The sequence below is a fragment of the Brachyhypopomus gauderio genome, chromosome 17, assembly GCF_052324685.1.
Source record: "Brachyhypopomus gauderio isolate BG-103 chromosome 17, BGAUD_0.2, whole genome shotgun sequence".
NCBI classification, from domain to species: Eukaryota; Metazoa; Chordata; class Actinopteri; order Gymnotiformes; family Hypopomidae; genus Brachyhypopomus; species Brachyhypopomus gauderio.
In genome coordinates, this window is record NC_135227.1 from 14,489,986 (window position 1) to 14,507,790 (window position 17,805).

The following is a 17,805-nucleotide window of genomic DNA, read 5'->3' on the forward strand; positions in this document are numbered from 1 at the left end:
ATAAGTAATATCAGAACTGCCTTTAAATTATTAATGTTACAAAACCTGGAAATCTTGTACATAAAAACATTTACATTAGATTTTTTAAATTGTGTTGTATTTACTTTTTTACAGTTTACATACAAATGTATTTCCTGAAACACAGAAGCTTTAAGAAATGTCATTATAAATGTGCAGTAGTACTGAACCTAGTTTGACTAAAGGACTTGACCTCCCGCCTTCCCGGTCAATACTGGGACGTTACTGCGCGGCGCTGTGGAGCTCCGCTCACTTCACCACAATATGTCCTGAACGTACCGATCTTATGTTATTGTCTGTGAAGAAGACCGTCGGTTTGGAGTAAAAACCCAGCACCTCATCGCAAAGAGTCTTGATATTTTTTTAAACCAAGAGGTAAACAACAAAGTTTCTATTTAGTCAGAAAACGAACATTTGTCGTTGGGCTCTTTTGCAACAGGTTGCCGAGCGCGGCGCTCCACTTCGTGAAGCGCCAGTTAGCCTCTAGTTAAGCTACTTTAAAACAGCGTTTCACGTTAAACTAAGCTGAAGTTAACCGTTAAGGGTCTAAAACACAATTACATTTATTGTGTCTTGTAGTATAAGCGTAGTGGTATTTTTAGTGACTTTGTATTTTAATATTTTATATCGTATCTAACTTCTTCATATGAGTGAGCTACTGGGCCGGGCAGGCGTCGCTTGTGTGGGTCGCTACCCTGGTTAGCACAGGAGCACAGCTAGCTAACCTGAACGAGTGGAGTTGGGCTGAATACTAGTGAACACTAGTGAATACCGAGTTCTATTATAAATTAGTGCAGAGTTTCAGACGTGTCGTGTTGGGATTATCAAAGGGAACTGAATACGTCGGGGACCTGACTGGGTTTAAGTGTCACTCTCAGGGGTCATTTAGTAACGTATAGTCACTTTGTGCTTGTAAATTCGCAACAAAAGCCAATTGGAATAAAAATGGTATGGGGGTAAACAGATATTATTATTACATTTTGTATATCGGTAGAGGTTCATAAAATAAGTTGTGTAATTTGCTGTTGAAGTTTGTTAGCTAGTAAAAAATCTGGAAGTAGCTTTGGCACATTGGACAGTTGATCAGGCCGTTGAGGACGGAGCCCGTGACTGATTATTAAGTATATTAAACGCCTTGTGTTCAGTGATGGGCTACATACTGTTTACAGACGATGAATGACTTATGGTTTGGAGTTTATGGTACAGAAAATGTGAAAATGACTACCCTATACAAATGTTGGATATAAATTCATGCAAAACTTGATGTAGGGTTGCTATTGATACTGTTGGCTGTTGATCCTTTGTACATTTACATTTATTTACATTTATGGCATTTAGCAGACGCTCTTATCCAGAGCGACTTACAAAAGTGCTATGGTTTGTAGACAACCATTGATAAATACATTAATGTTCTTTATAAACTGTGCTCTTTGGGCAGTACTCTTGAAAACACATGGGGAATCGTGTCTCGTCTGCTCTAAAGACTCTTGGTCCTGCAGGCTTGGGTTCCACAGGACTCTGGGAACAATAAAAGCAGGTTCTGTGGAACCCTTGTGATACTATGTCGCCGAATTCCAGCATGAAATTACATTGTTTTCAGACATTAAGCAGTGACGCTTGAAATTGACACCACAGTAGAACTTGAGACTAAAGCCAGTTCCAAGAGCCTTTGCTCATTAGTTTGGTTTTACACAGCCACACCCCTGACAGAGGTCTGAGGAGGTTTTATTGAAAAGTGCTCTTGGTTGAAGACTTTGGCTCCTGAAAGCAGCAGTGTGATGGGTTATAAGGTCGAAGAGAAGCGGAGAATGTGTTTGGACTTATCGCCAGCCAGTGAGATGTTTTCTGAACATCAAAACTGTTTGTGCATGTAGGCATACTTGTGATATATTCTTTTCCACTTGTTTAAATGATCTTTTTGATTGGTTATATACACATTTGGGCACATTTGGGCCCACAGACCCAGCCACTTGTAGTAGTAGTGAGCTGTCCCTTAATGTATTGAGTTTGATTTATAAAGATAACATTTTACTCCATCATCAGTGACTGCAAGTGCATCCTGGTTCAAGTCCAGTATGAGTCCTGTCTAAAGTCAGCATGACACAAGTTTTTTTTTTCTCTAAAGTGTGGGATTGTTTGTTTCTGAGAATTTGAGCTTTTCTTTTTTTATAACGTGATTTGTTTTGTTTGTGTTCAACGGTGTGGTGCCTATTTGATAGCATAGTGCTTAATTCCATGCTTTACCTAAAAAGCTCGACACCTAGAAGACATGTGGTCCATAACAAGCCTTGAAAGCCACCCTACACACTTCTGCTCATTTTCTGCATGAAACAAAGTGGATATTGCTTTCCTTTACAGATGAGCGCGCTGTCACAGATGACTGAACATCTGGACCAAATGACCTGCCTACTTTGAAACATTCTTTGTTAGAGGTTACACTAATTATCAGGATTGGTACACAAATTTTCAAAACAAAACTATAGCAGTACGAAACATGGATATCACATTTCTTTGGCGCCTTACGTGCAGGCTAGTCACCGTTACCAAAGTGTTGTTTTTGTTGTTAGCTGATCTGTCCCATAGTTTTAACGTCTGTGGTTGCCAGATGAGCAGGGTTAGTTTGACAGAACTACACCAGTCTAGGGTTAATGTGTAGTTACGATGAGTGTGTCTCTAGCTGGAGCCCACAGATTGATTTTATGTTTGATTTCACTCCTAGAGAACACAGTGTTCATTATTGTAGCCTAAACAACCTGTTGTTGGTGTCTGAAAGTGAGGAAGCTGAACCTAGCAGTGCGGTGCATGTCCGTGTCCCCACTGCTAGTGTGAGGAACTTCCTCCCTCATTGTTTGGCTAGCCAACCCTTTGTTTTGGAAGAAGTGTAGAGCAGAAGCCACGAACTTCAGTAAGGTAATGGCATCTCCATACTGGGGAATTAGGTTCTTAACAGGTTTTCATTTAAGGCGCAGCTCATGTCACGTAGGTGCTACTGATCCGTTGTTCTTTTATCTCCCGTGGAGCTGGTAGACACAGTGGTGGACTAGAGTATATCAATCTTTCTCAGGTATGTACACACATTCCATCTGAGAGGGGAAGGGGGGAAGGGGGGGGTGAAGATAGGTCTGCTTAGCACGGCCAGGGTGATGTGGCCCGGGACTGGGATCTGGGCCAGGGTGGCACAGTGCAGCTGTGTTCCTCGTGACCCGGCTGCACTCCCTGAGGAATTCTCAATATGTTCTGTCTCTGTTTCCCTCACGTACCTCCACCGAGAGGAGTTAACCAGCTTCTGCTGGCCCGTCCCTCACTCCCCAGTGCACGCAGCCAAAACGCCTTCGGCCCACTGTGCTGTCTAGACCTGGGCTTTTTCCCTTTTGTTTTTAAGAGGCCCTGCGAAGGACAGAAACATGGCTTGGTTTGGAGTCCACTACTGAAAGACTGAAAGAAAATGTTCAACTTGTTTAGATCAAGTGATGGTCCAAGTGGAGTCAACTGGCTGTTTGCGATGGACAGTATCAGCGTGGGATTTCCAGGCGGTGTTGAGCTGTGGTGTGTGTGTGATGTGTATGGCTGTGAGAAGACAGCGTGGCTCGCGGAACAAGTCCAGGCATTGTGGTCGATCTTTTGAATATTGATGTTTTGAAGACGTAAGAGGCAGACGAGAGCAGGCTAGGTTTCTCACCTCTTGGTCTTTTCAATTATTCACTGTCACGACTGACTCACATTTGCTGGCGCGCACACACCCAAATGTTGGCTCTCCTCTGGGATAAACTGACACGAAGCAGTTTGCTTATGGTTTACATATTAACAACCTTCCACCATATATCAGAAGCTGAAGGTCATGGTCTGATTTACACACTGACCAGCTCTTTCTTTTGAAACTTTCAGCTTCATATTTCCTGTTTACACTGCACAGGCTGTTCAGTTCAGCAGTTTTTCAATGCGTTTTCTCACCTGTCTTGACCTGTACTTGACCTAAGCATGTATAGGATTTGTCTTCAATAATGTGCAGGTAGGCAAATTCTGTGGTTCAGACAGCAAGAAATGGAGTCTCAGGTTGTTTTTACCTTTACATGTTTAAACCAGTAAATCACACCAACTATAGCCGCCCTTGAACATGGACAGAATGCCACGTTTGCAGATTAAAAATAAAAACATAGAAGTTGCTACATTGGCCTCCCATTTTATTTCAAACTTTGCTTTCATCAATGTGTGCTGTGTCGTTTAATACATTGGTGCTTCAGGTGCATTTAGCCCCACATGTTCTGTATTAAAGGGTCATTCTTTCTTGCCCCCCCCCCTCCTGTCACATTAGTGTTTTGACCCCTCCTGTCACTAGGTGTTTTGACCCCTCCTGCAAACACTTCCTCACTCGTTGCTCTCCTGGTACGCAGTGGTACTCGCTTTAAAACTGAGAACTGGAATGTGGAATAGTCGGTACGCGAGCGTTGGGCGCTGGAATGTGGTGCGGGACCTTTGGTTGAGATAACGATCCTCTTCTGTTTCTCTTCCACACACACAGTCATGGAAGTGGCAGCTCGCGAACGAGCTTGTCCAGCCTGCATCTAGAAGGTTCCGAGCGCCAATCTAATACTTTAAAATAGTTTATGACCGTAAGGAAAGGAGAACCAAGCCTATAGGGAACATATTTACAGCTGTTGTTTGCTCTGATTAGGGAACAGAGTCCTGTGTTGGAGCGAAGGTTTGTCCTGCTCTCCTCCCGCCACTCCTCAGGACAAGCCGTTTCAAGTCTTTAAGTGCAACTGGTCTACCCAGTACAGGCTGTACGTTAGTGTCACCTGGCCCAGAATAGGGTTGCCTATCTTGCAGGAGGGCTCCGCGTTACTCTTGTCTCGTGAGGTTGAGTTGTTTGGTTTAGCTCGGAGCTGCTGCACGAGGAGATAGCAGGAGTCGAGTCAACAGAATGGGTCCCTGACACCAAGATGAATGGTGCTTGCCATGAGACCACAGAGAGATGTGGGAGTATAGCCACACACTTTTTAGAAATAAAGGACACCGTCATTATAGCAGCGCAAGTATTGATATTGGTATTATTAATAATATTTGATTTGATATTTGCATATGATATTAGCTAGGCGAACGTGTGAGGGTAATCTGTGTCTTTTTGGTTTAATTAGTACACACAAGGATTTTCTTTTTCTTCAGCATTGCCCTAGTGTGGACAGCTGACGTTCCTCCTGCAGTGTAGAAATCGTGTTGTTGACACCATATCTACGAATGCTTCCACCTCATAGGCCGGGATGAGAATGGCCCACCCACCACCTCAAGATTGGCCCCTCCTCCCCTGCACCTGCTCGGTCGCAAACACACCTGCACGCAGTGAACACGCCCAACCAGCTGCTCCCGCAAACACATCCCGCTGCAGCTGACGCCATACCTCGCTGTGCGGGACCATTGGAAATGGCAGCACAGTGTAGTATACATGATCCTCTGTATAAAAAGCTACATAAACAGTATAGTGCTGTGGGGAAAATGCTGTCGTGAAGCGTCTTCCCAGCGTTATGGGCCGGTACTGGCTGTGTAGCGTGGGCAGACCTGGCTCAGACGGCCCCGTGCTGAATGGAGCAGGAGGGTTTGGAGTGGACCACTTCAGTTCTGGAGTGGCAGATGGTTCGGTGCTCCCGTCTGTTTATGTCTTTAGCCACCGAGTACGCCTCGCCGAGGGGGTTGGGATACTCCAACACATGATTAGGCTTGTTTTGTTGGGTGTGTGTGTGTGACGGCATACATTGTGTCACCTGTGAGCATGCGGTGTATATGGCCACGGTCTTCTGCCTGCCTCTGAGCGAGCGTGCGCTGCTGTGATGTGAGCCTGTTGGCAGCGTTTGCTAAGGCCTGTTGGTTTGCTTTGGCTCCCGCTGTGTGTGTTTGTTAAACTGGCAACAATAAAATCCCAATCAGGAATCAATGAAATGGAGCAGCAGTCACCCTGTGGCTCACCCAGACATTACTCACCAAGAGCAGGTAAACAAGGTGATGATGGGCATGGTTTTGTTGGGGTTATTTGTATCTGGTGGTGTTAGTATTGGTGGTGTCCTTAAGCCACTGTTGCAGAGCCTTACTGCTGTAGTGCTCTCTGATTTGGTTTGGTTTCTGTAAAGGTGTCTTATCTAAAGCCCGACTCCAATGACATCACCAGGAATGCCTAAGTGTTGACGTCACATCTGGAAAATAAGATAATAACACGTTTATAGGCAAGTCAACCTGTAAGGAGAGTTAACACTGCAAACCTCTTTACTGTTATGTGCGTAACCCCAATAACATTTATTTAAGTTTCTTTCTCACACTCGCATACACTCACGCACAAACACACACTCACAATCTCTCAAACACACCCCCCCACGCCCACACATGTATGCTGTGCTTACAATAGGCCCCTTATTTTCATCTGATCTGCTGAGGAATGTTGTTCCCAGGCCGCTCTGCATTCCTGCCGTGTTCACGGGACTGTTCCTCCATCCCTGTGTGTGTGTGTGTGTGTGTGTGTGTGTGTGTGTGTGTGCGTGCCTGGCCGGTCCCCCCTCTGCTCACCTTGGTGGACGCGTGAGCAGCTTTGTGTGTTTGTATTCTTCCCTCCTTCAGTTCTCAGTCCTTCCAGACCTCCTGCCCACTAACAAAGCTGTTGCCATGGCACCGCATTGGGCAGTCGTGCGGCACAGTAATCTCTCCCCAACAGAAGGGGGGGGGGGGGGGGGGGACACACGGGACTATCCATTAGAGAGGAGGAGGGGGGGGGGACTATCCATTAGAGAGGAGGAGGGGGGGGGGTCAGATCATGCATGGTGTAGGAGGTGAGGGAGGGATCGTTTGGAGAACTGATATCAGTTCCTACTAAGTCTCAGAGCCGCGCAAGGCGGGAAATCGTAGTCAGGAAGGTCGGGGGGAGCGCGGAGTCCGTGTCAGACCCGCTAACCTGCTGCTGGGCGGGCCGGGTTCTGCCCAGTGTAATATCCCTTAGATGGGGTCCACTGCTTCTGCTCCACGTTGGCCTGGGCTGGAAACGGCTGGAGAAGACAGGAATGTGGTGAGCTGTGGAGGATGGGCCAGGGAAAGGACAAAGGTTATCCATTATCCATGCCTGAGTGTCACATGACCAGAGCTGCTCCCGTGGGATTACTACTGCCTAGTCTGTGTCGAAGGCAAACTTTGTTCAGTACACGACAACATCCAGACGGGCGATGGACACTTTCACTGAATCGTCTTCCTGCGCTCTCTGATCGGGAGACTTGAGAGATGACGGGGCTTTGAATATTTTGTCAGTGAGCCCGAGAGGATGGAGTGGGTTTGAACAGTGGAGGATTAGGTGTAGTGTGTGCTGGTGGGGGACACTGGGGGCTGGGGTGTTGATTTAAGTGTCACCTGTAATGCAGATGGTCAGAGGGCCAGATAAGCAGCAGATCTGGTCTGTCTCACACAGCTGACAGCAGAGGCTGGACCCCACCGTCAGTGTGTCAGCACAGCAGACGTGGAGCAGGAGTGGAGTGTGTTTGAGAGAATACAGAAGTGTGTGTGTGTGTGTGTGTGTGTGTGTGTGTCTGTGTGTGTGTGTGTGTGTGTGTGTGTGTGTGTGTGTGTGTGTGTGTGTGTGTGTGTGTACCAGTGGCATGTATACTGGTTTAGACATATCCAAAACAATTTTAGTTCATAATTACATATGGAGTATTTCATATACTAAGAACCGTCTGGGGCAGAACATTTAGGAAAGATTTAAGGCTTGTTTGAAATGTACCTAAACATTTGTAAATATTTAAATCCTTTAATGACGCTGTGCAGCCCTTTACAGTGCGTGTGTGTGTGTTTCACCTCTCATGAACACACTCTCCTTCTTCCTCACTGCAGGTGGAGCTCCCCCTCTGGAGCCCACGCTGACCCCGCCCTCACTGCCATGGCCCTAGCGTCCACACCATGCAGAACCCCTCCCTCCTAATCCTCACCTCGCCCCCGCAGCCCCGCCCCGCACCGCACCCCCGCAGGGCAGGCGGGCCCGGCGCCATGACCACCTCCCACATGAACGGCCACCCGACCGAGTCCGAGGAGCGCGCGGCCGGAGGGGGCGGCCCGGCCGACGGCCCGCGCGAGATGCCCGTGGACTGCCCGGGCGAGCTGGGCGCCCGCACGCTGCCGGCCCGAAGGAGCGCCCAGCTGGAGCGGATCCGGCAGCAGCAGGAGGACCGTCGGCGGAGGGAGGAGGAGGGCCGCACTCGCCAGGACCTGGACCTCAACTCCTCCATGCGCCTGAAGAAACTGGCCCAGAACCCCAAGGTGGGCATCGACAACCCCACCTTCGAGTCCACGGAGGGCGTCGGCGGGACCCTCGCACAGCTGCAGAGCTTCGGCGCCGCCCCCAAACTGCTGGGTGAGTCGGGCTGTTCTGCCCCAGCCGTGCGCTCTGTCCGCTTTCCCAGAGAGGACCGGGTCGAATATAGAGGGCGAAGGGCGGATGATTATGGAAGTGGGTTCTGAATGTTTTGATTGCACTGATACTGGTGAGCAGACTGAAGGGCTCTTGTGCGCAGATACCAGGAGCCATGAGTGTGTGCGCGTTCTTATCAGAGACAGAGCAGGCCAGTGAGTCGTATCAGTGAGGATTCTGAAGAGCTGTCCAGACCCGGAGAGAGATTTGCCTTGAAAGTAAATGAAGAGAAAATGACAATATAGGCCATCTCTCTCTTGATTATTCCCCCTCTCTCATTTTCAGTCGCTTCTGACTTATTCCACTATTATTTCGCTCTGTTGATTCCTTTACTGGCTCATTATTCTGCGGTCTGGTCTCTGAGAGAGATTTCTTGCCTGAGCTTAATGTGACCTCAGACAGACACACACACACACACACACACACACAGTTTTTCAGTGAGCCTTTACTGTCAGTAAGGTGTGACGTGGATGGGAAGACCGAGTTAGACTGGACTCTTGTAATAGTGCGTGTGTGGGCACGAGTGTTGTGAATTCCTCAGACAGGGAGCAGAGAACCTGTGAGGGGGAGCTTAATTAAAAAACCTCTTAGGAGGCGTTCTGAGTCAGCCTGAGCTGTAGGACCGCTTTTACAAACGCCGTCTTTCTCTTCTTTCTCCACTTTGCCCACATTCCTCAGCTCTTAGTCTTTAATGCTTACATCCTCGTTCTCAGCTCCCTCTCTCTCTTGTTTGTGCATCTGGTCTGCTCCACGCAGTGAGGGGGGAACCGTTGCCTCTCTCCTCCCTAAAGATGTCCCATCAGTGGGAAAAAAAGAGTTTGATATCCACAATCAGCCACCCACTTAGGAAGTAAGGAGCACAGATGAACTCCCCTTCAGCTCGTCCTGAGTTAAAGTCTCTAGTCCTCAGCCATTCTCACATCGCCTTCATGAAGAAGAGAAACTTAATGGGAGGATGTCATGAGACTTTTCTCTCTCTTTTTTTTGCCATTTTTCTTTTATGGTAATATGACTAGCCTACATATTTAGACTTTGTCTTAAAGGTGTTTTAGGTAGTTCTTATGCAGAGCCACTGAACCTTTGTTATTAAATGACATGTGCAGTGCCAGACTAGAGACTGTCTGTGTTAATTGATTCAGAGGTATGTATCGCATGTACTGCTATTTCCAACATTCGTAAATTAAGCTGTTTAATTGAAGCATGCATGGTGTGTGTGTGTGTGTGTGTGTGTGTGTGTGTGTGTGTGTGTGTGTGTGTGTGTGTGTGTGTGTGTGTGTGTGTGTGTGTAACAGAGTTGGAGGAGCTACTGATGTCTCTGAAGCAGGTGCAGCACTGTCTGGGAGACCCTCAGAGTCAGGAGGACGTGGAGCTGGTGTTGCAGCTGGTGCAGAAACCTGACTTCCAGAAGGCCTTCAACATCCACAACGCAGTGGCCCTGCACATGAACCGGCCCAGCCCGCCCTTTCCCCTCACAGACCACGCCCAGAACCTGGTGCACGAGGTCAGCACTCCTTCACCGCTCCTGTCTGGTGCTGCCGATTCATGTTAGAAGATTACTTACTGCTGTCACGCTATTGATGATTTTTAGTGTCTGAACTCCAGAACTGTTTAAACTGGACTTAAATTCAAATGTATCCTGTTAAAAAGTTTAATGCAAAGAATTTTGATGGAAAATTGGAGCAAACTTGGAGCAAAATGGGCAAACTAAAAGTGATGCAAACGTGATATATCTAAATATATATAATGATATTAGCAATATCTCCTAAGATGCCCCCGATGTGTTCAGCCAATGATGATCAGCTGTACAGACTCAGAGCACATTCCTCACAAGGCTTCCTGGTGTCGACACAAGTGACGTGCAGCATTCTGCTCTTTGATATTCCTGCTCACAATCTTTTATTGCATTTAGTCTGAGCTGATGTTCACACATTAGGAACTTCACAACAGCACTGTGCACTGTCTCCCAGCACTTATTAATCAGGGAGAGGAGCATTTAGCATGGAGTCAGTGTGGTGTGAGGTGTTAATGAGTGGCCCAGCAGTGTCTGTGTTAATTCGTTAATGTTAACATCCACTTCTACAGCCACTGACCTGCCCCATGCTGTCAAAATGCCCCGTCCCTGTGGGCCAGGGTAGTCATACCCAGAAGGTTTGTGCTGCTACTTGCTTTGGGGTTGTTGTTTCAAACGTAGCAGTAGCAAGCTTTCCACATACCCTCTCCACGGGGGATGTAGAATAGGTGCTTTTAGCCGTGTTTCTTGACACCATGTGCACAAGTGTGTAGGCGTTATGACACTTGGACTTCTCTTTTTTCACTAAAAGCTGTGCCCTTTTCCAGCCCATTGAAAAGCCGAAAACCAGAAACCCGACTCCAGCTTGTCCAGTGGTAATTTAATTCCAGCATTACGACAAATGCTGTCTCCGTCACCGACGACCTATGTTCAACGATTTCCTTTATCCACTCATCTGTATTGTTTGCTATGTTCCAAGTGAACGGTGCTGGCCAGATGACTCTAATGAGGTCATAGCGAAGCTCCTATCTTTTAGCCTGTTTGGCTGAGTTGTAGGAAAGATATTACCGGTATCACACATGGCTCAAGCCCTGTTTGCGTCATGTCCCTTGACCCACGTCTTTGTCTTTATGGTCTGTTTCCTCTCAGCATAGCTGTCTCCTTGCACCTATGACCTTTTCTGGCCTGATTCATATAATGCTCAACACCTCACTTGATAACCTTGGTGCCACTGTCTGAGCCCCTACCCCCTAGCCCCTAGCCCCTACCCCCTAGCACCTTTGCCCTCTCCACTAGACTCGCGCTTTAGGGCTCAGCCCTGTGTCCTTAAGCATTCTATGGAGTAAAAACCCAGAGCCGGTTTTCCTCTCTGATCTGCCCAATGCTTTCTGTCTTCATTGTGCCAGCCATGCGATGGTGTGAATAGTAACACAGCTAGTGTGGAAAATTGGCCTAGGAAGGGGCTTTAGAAGCCTTATTAAATCATCAAGGGGACTTGTGGGTGGAGAACCATGAAACCGAATGTATTCATACGATAACCAAAGAGATGCATGTTGAAATAGGACTCCATGTGAATTTACAGTGTAATTCAAACAGTCACTCACTTGTTTCCTTTAGAAGTTTTATTTGGATCAAATCCATGGACACTTGCCATTCTGTGATCTCATGTATGAATAAAACAGTGGGTTTTTCAATGATAGTTTAATTTTCTTGGCATGAAATCCTTTTTTCCCTTTTTAACCAGATGAATTCATAGACTATGTTGGAATATTGTGTAAGTCGCGTGTAGCTCAACATAGTGTAATGAATTCAGATCTTCAAGCACAGCTTATTTAATCTCCTTAAAGGCCATGAAGGAAGAGATAAGTTCTACCATATGGCTTCTGATGGCCCTGTTCTGTTAGTGGCCATTATGGAAATTTGAATAAGCATGGCATAAGGAACATAATAGCATAAGGAACATAATGCAAAGTACAGAAATATGGAGAAAATAGTTTTGACACTGTCATTGTTGTCATTAAATTTCTGGGATATATTCTTCATGGTTTTCTTTATCCTGTCTGCTGCAATTCAATACTTTGCTACTTTGCAGCTTTTTTAATAGGAGTTTATATGCTTTAAATATATTGGAAGGGCCTTTTCTCCATAGTAATACATTACACTGTGCTGAATTATAATAACAGAGTGTTGCTGGTACAACAGCGCCGATTAGGTCTTCTAACAACATATGATAAATAAAATAGATTGTGCTACTCTGTTGTGGCCCACAATATACACACAAAGATCAAATAGCATTTTGTCAGTCACAATGACTGCACTAAGGAGTTTTGTATGTGAATGGTAAAGCATTTAACTTCAGTTAACTTTCATTGTCAATTTGCCAGAATGGCAGCCACAGTAAAAACAGAATGTCTTTTATATATATCTAACTTGCGGTGGTCTTCAGCTGTGGTGTCTTCTCTATTAGGTCCAGGCCGTGCTTCACAACTCTTCCCAGAAGGAGGGACTTGAGCTGAGTGCCTTGCTGAAAAGTCCTCACATGCAGGTCAGTGGGGTTCCCCGCCTCTACCATGGGGCCTCTACCATGGGGCCTCTACCATTCCTCCTGCTTCCTGTCCTGAGGTGCTATATCTACTATCTTGACGTCCGGCTCATCTCACTGGCGTGTGCGGATAGTTTGGGGTGGTGCCTCATGGCTGTGGTGATCGGCGATGTCGATATCATTTGTCTTTCTTCTGTAGGCCTTCATGCTGGCTCATGACAGTGTAGCAGAGCAGGAGATGCAGCCCGAGCCCCTGGGGCCTCTGGACAGCCCATGCGAGACGCTCGCGCAGTGGGGGGGCGAGACCGTCAAGATCGTACGCCTGGAGAAAGCCAAGGACGTCCCACTGGTGAGAAGAACCTTCGCACGTGTCCTTCAGCCTTCTCCCGCTACGTTGAAGTTGGTCTCAGTCTAGCGCGGGTTGTGTTTAGGGCGCGACGGTGAGGAATGACATGGACAGCGTGATCATCAGTCGCATCGTGAAAGGGGGGGCGGCGGAGCGCAGCGGGCTGCTCCACGAAGGCGACGAGATCCTGGAGATCAACGGAGTCGAGATCCGCGGCAAAGACGTCAACGAAGTGTTCGACATCCTGGTGAGGGGAGAGAGACCTCGGGAGATCTTCGGAGTTCTAGATCGTCATCGAAGATAAAGGCCAGAGAAAGCGAAAGTTCACGTTTGAATTCACGTTTTGCCGCGTGTCCCTTCTGTGCGTCCTCAGGCGGAGATGCACGGCGCTTTGACCTTCATTCTGATCCCCAGTACGCAGGCCAAACCTCCACCCATCAAAGAGACAGTGGTGAGAACTGTGTTAAACCTCAACGTGTACAAGTGTGAAAATGTGACTACTGCCTAGTTGTGGTGTAACTATAAACTACTCTGTGGAGCTTGTGTTCTCCATCCATCGTGATTTCTCCCTCCCCCCTTTTCCCCATGCTGTTGCATTAGCATTGTTTTACCTCCGTACCTCAGGTGCACGTGAAGGCGCATTTTGACTATGACCCTTCCGATGACCCGTACGTGCCGTGCCGGGAGCTCGGGCTGTGTTTCCAGAAGGGGGACATCCTGCACATCATCAGCCAGGAAGACCCCAACTGGTGGCAGGCGTACAGAGACGGGGACGAGGAGAACCAGCCATTGGCCGGCCTTGTACCAGGTATCGGGTCGCATGAAGTGGTTGGTTGTAGAACGTCTCTGCTAAGAGTTTAATAGAGCAGCGTCTGTCATTTTTGTTGTTGATGGGTTTTGCATAATATGTTGTAGGCAAGAGCTTCCAGCAGCAGAGAGAGGCCATGAAACAAACAATAGAGGAGGATAAGGAGCCTGAGAAATCAGGTTAGCACTGCTACACACACACGCACGCACACACACACACACACACACCTTTATTCATTTCAATTTATCCTCACACACAGATGTTTTAGTTCAAAGTATGTTCAAAATGTTTTAGTTCAAGTGGGTTGTGAATGACTGATGTGAGTGCTTCATTATGGGCTGCTTAGGAAAGCTGTGGTGTGCAAAAAAGAACAAGAAGAAACGTAAGAAGCTGCTGTACAATGCGAACAAAACCGATGGTGAGTCACCTGTGTTGCTCCACTGCTGCTCCACTCACCCCTCAGCAGGCTTCATCCATGCGGGTGGGGACGCAAAATGTGCCCTTTCATAATGCCTGCATAGTGCCCTCTCCTTGTCTTTCTGCCTGTCAGCCTCGGTGTAGGGTCATTAGGGGACAGATTCACATTTTCAAGCTTTTTAAGGGGGGGGGGGGGGTGTTTATTTAGTTATTAGCTTCCCAGTTAGCAGCATACAGTTAAATGTAATTGAATGAATTTCAGATTGATTTTTATCAAACCTACTACACAAGATCTTGTATAAACGTGTTGGTGTTTATTTAGTTAGCATTTATTTAGTCTAGAAAATTCATGTAATCTCTTTCCGTGGATCTTAGATTATGACAATGAGGAGATTCTCACCTATGAGGAGATGGCACTATACCATCAACCAGCCAATCGCAAGCGCCCTATCGCTCTGATTGGCCCACCAAACTGTGGTCAAAACGAGCTGAGACAACGACTCCTGTCCAGTGACCCTGGCCGGTTTGGAGGTGCTGTTCCTCGTGAGTATTGTTCACTGGTGATTTGGGGCTTTGCCTGTCTGTACACCATGTGATGTAGCCAGTAAGATACGGCTTTTCCCAACAGACACCACGCGAAACCGACGAGACGGAGAGGTGAACGGCCGTGATTACCACTTCGTGTCCCGCCAAGTCTTCGAGACGGACGCTGCGGCGGGGAAGTTCATCGAGTCTGGCGAGTTTGAGAAGAACCTCTATGGCACCAGCACAGACTCTGTGAGACAGCTCATCAACAGTGGCAAGATCTGCCTCCTGTGTTTGCACACCCAGGTGAGAGTGACAGAGAGAGAGCGAGGGAGGGAGGGAGAGAGAGAGAGAGAGTGCAGACAGGTGCTGGACTGTTGTCATGTAAGGAAAACTCATCAGTGAATGTCACCCCTCCTTAGTCTCTGAAGGTATTGCGCAGCTCGGACCTGAAGCCCTACATTATCTTCATCGCCCCGCCCTCCCAGGAACGACTGCGTGCCCTCCTAGCTAAGGATAACAAGAACCCAAAGGTAACCTACAGACCTCCTCTCCTGCTCTTAATGACACAAGTACTTGATGTCTATCTCAGCTTTCTGTCTTTTATTTGTCCTTAGCCATGGCAAAAGTGCTATAGTTTATTATTGTGTATTGCAACAGCCTCAGTCTGGTGTCCTCTCCCCTTGTCTTCTGCACACAGCCCGAGGAACTAAGGGACATCATAGAGAAAGCCAGGGAGATGGAGCAGAATTTTGGCCACTTGTTTGATGCGGCCATAGTGAACACTGACCAGGACAAGGCCTACCAGGAGCTGCTGCGATTGATCAATAAGCTGGACACTGAGCCCCAGTGGGTTCCTTCATCCTGGCTGCGCTGAGACGACTCCACACACGCGCGCGCGGGCGCACACACACATGCACAGAGACAGAAAAGAGGAATCTGCAGTGTGCCGGTGTTACTGTTTGCTTTAGAGGACTGTGTGGCTGGATGACTGGTTGCTTCACATTGGAAGACATTTATGTGCTTAGCCACATGCTGAACACTCAGATAATTGTACATGCTGGAAGGAACTGTGTTTCTGCTATGTTGACTCTACATGGGAAATCCCACATTTTCCTTTCTTCATGATAGCAATTTTTTGTTTTGTTTTTTTGTTTTTGTTTATTTCTTAATGTGTTTGGTTCTTCTTTTTTTCCCCACGCTCTCTCTAAATCAACAACATTCCTGAGCTGTGTAAGAAATGTACCAGCACTTGGTAGCAGCAATAGAGTTCCAGTGCTTCTATTCTGGTTTTGATGACTATTTATAATTGTAAATATACCTGAGGTATTTTTTAAGATGTTGATGGGAGATGTGATGGATGTGGTTCTGTGGTCATTACCTTCTCTGGACTCTGGACAGCTTCACCATGTTCTTGTAGGCCAGGTGTCTGATGTTCTTTGGATGTGAGTCTTTGCAGGTCATTAGTCTGGTGGAGATGTTATAAAATCTGATATTACTGGCTGACAAAATCTTTTAGCTGTTTGAATTTAATATGATTGTAGTACAAATTGATCAGTTTTCACTAAATGGAAACGGAGAGGTACTAAGCAGATGTCAGTATGGCATCACTGAAGATCCCCCGGTCAGATTGCTAAATGACCAACTAGCAGTGTCCTCTGGTTCTGATTGCTTGTCTCATTTCTGTTTATGTCATATAATAGTTTACCAGTCAGCTTGTTGTGGGAGTTTCTTTATTGCACTACAAAACTATAAAGAACGCTAGCAAGCAAACTTGTAAAGGATGTCATCTGGCTCCATTTGAATTCCCTGTAGATGGGTGGCCACTGGCTGGAAACACAGCTCTGTGGTTGGAAAACGTTTCATTTTCTGAGTACGTTTTGGGCCATCTTTGATAGGGGACAGTAATGGGTGAATCGCTTTCTCTAGACAATAAGTGCTGATGCAGGGAAGAAGGGACTTTGTCATGCCCCAGCTCGTATGGGATACATCACTGTGGTTTGGTGGCCACAGGCTCCTCGCGGCTGAAGAACTGCAGTTGAGAGGATTCTGTGCCACTCAAAAGGAGGAAGATGGAAGAGGCTGTGACATCACCCAATGCCTCTGCCGTCCTGTGTGGCCTAGCTTTGTGCTCCTATGGCAACAAACACTGTGATTGACACACTACAGTTGGAGTGATTTAGTAAATATCAGGTTATTGTTGTTTTACCTTTGTGTGAATGTGTGTGTGTGTGTGTTTGTGTTTGCGTGCTGTCTCAGTATTCACATGCACTTCCAGGACTCAGAAGTGTGACCAGTATTGTAATCAGTATTTTATAGCAATACAGTGAGGTTCACCTGCTGAGCTTATAACCAGCCCAGTTTTAATTCTTGCTACAGATAATTTCAGAGAACGTCCCTTCACTTTAAGTGCAGATTAAATACATAAATCTTCTGTCGGATATGGTTCTGGAAGTCTTCAATCTATTCCAGATTTTTGTGTGTGTTTTTTTTTCTCCTGTGACAAGTTGCGTACCTCATATTTCGTTGATCAAACTGAAGATCCTTCGCAATACTCAAGTGCCGTTTAAGAAAAAACGGAGGCACAAATGTGTGTTTGACCTGTGGTTCTTCCTGTGTAGAGAGCATAGATGATAAACCTCTTAGGAGTGTCAGAATGTTGTTTTCGTATCTGACTTGTGTTTGAAGCAAAGACCCACTGAAATGCAGAATGTAGTAAAGTTCTCCTGTTAGTGAGCACACACTGGAAACGGCTTTAGCGACATTAAAAAAAAAAATAATAATCAATCTATATTTTGAGAACAACCTATATATTTTTGTGTATAAAACTCATCCACACAAAGTACACCTTTAGGCTAGCTTTCCTCCACAATATTGGTTCATGTTTTATATGGACTTAGACCCATTAACCAGCTGAGCTTCATCTATAAGCCACATGCAGTCTAGTTTCATGCCATTTAACTGGAAGTAGAACTAATGAATGTAAAATAAAAATCACCATTTTGTTTGACAAACTTTTTGTATGAATTATACATGTGAATTATTAAAAACCAGATTGATAAGACTTGCGCTTTTTTTCAGGGTAAATAAAAATATTCATAAAGCATATATTTTTAACAGCAGTCCATTGCTAAAATTTTGGCAAGACAAGACTGTAGACAGCTGCTATCTTTCACATTTGTTACTTAATTGGCAAAAAAAAAACATC

General features: G+C 46.4%; 1 protein-coding gene across 1 annotated transcript; it reads left to right on the forward strand.

Annotated features, from left to right (window-relative positions):
* Positions 1 to 237: 237 nt before the first annotated feature.
* On the forward strand, positions 238 to 17,659 carry pals1a (protein associated with LIN7 1, MAGUK p55 family member a). The gene is made up of 14 exons (XM_076978280.1): positions 238 to 393; positions 7,876 to 8,392; positions 9,742 to 9,950; positions 12,427 to 12,504; positions 12,701 to 12,850; positions 12,933 to 13,094; positions 13,221 to 13,298; positions 13,472 to 13,655; positions 13,763 to 13,834; positions 14,002 to 14,073; positions 14,448 to 14,615; positions 14,701 to 14,903; positions 15,020 to 15,130; positions 15,298 to 17,659. Exons 2-14 carry the CDS (start codon positions 7,942 to 7,944, stop codon positions 15,472 to 15,474), a joined length of 2,115 nt encoding a protein of 704 aa, XP_076834395.1. The 5' UTR covers positions 238 to 393; positions 7,876 to 7,941; the 3' UTR covers positions 15,475 to 17,659.
* Positions 17,660 to 17,805: the final 146 nt, after the last annotated feature.

What these genes read in the sequence shown, in the direction of transcription:
- pals1a (XM_076978280.1), top strand. Translation starts at nt 7,942, where the DNA reads ATGCAGAACCCCTCCCTCCTAATCCTCACCTCGCCCCCGCAGCCCCGC. An exon ending in ACGAAGTGTTCGACATCCTG is followed by an intron (nt 13,095 to 13,220) that starts GTGAGGGGAGAG and finishes GTGCGTCCTCAG; the next exon opens with GCGGAGATGCACGGCGCTTT. An exon ending in ATTGGCCGGCCTTGTACCAG is followed by an intron (nt 13,656 to 13,762) that starts GTATCGGGTCGC and finishes AATATGTTGTAG; the next exon opens with GCAAGAGCTTCCAGCAGCAG.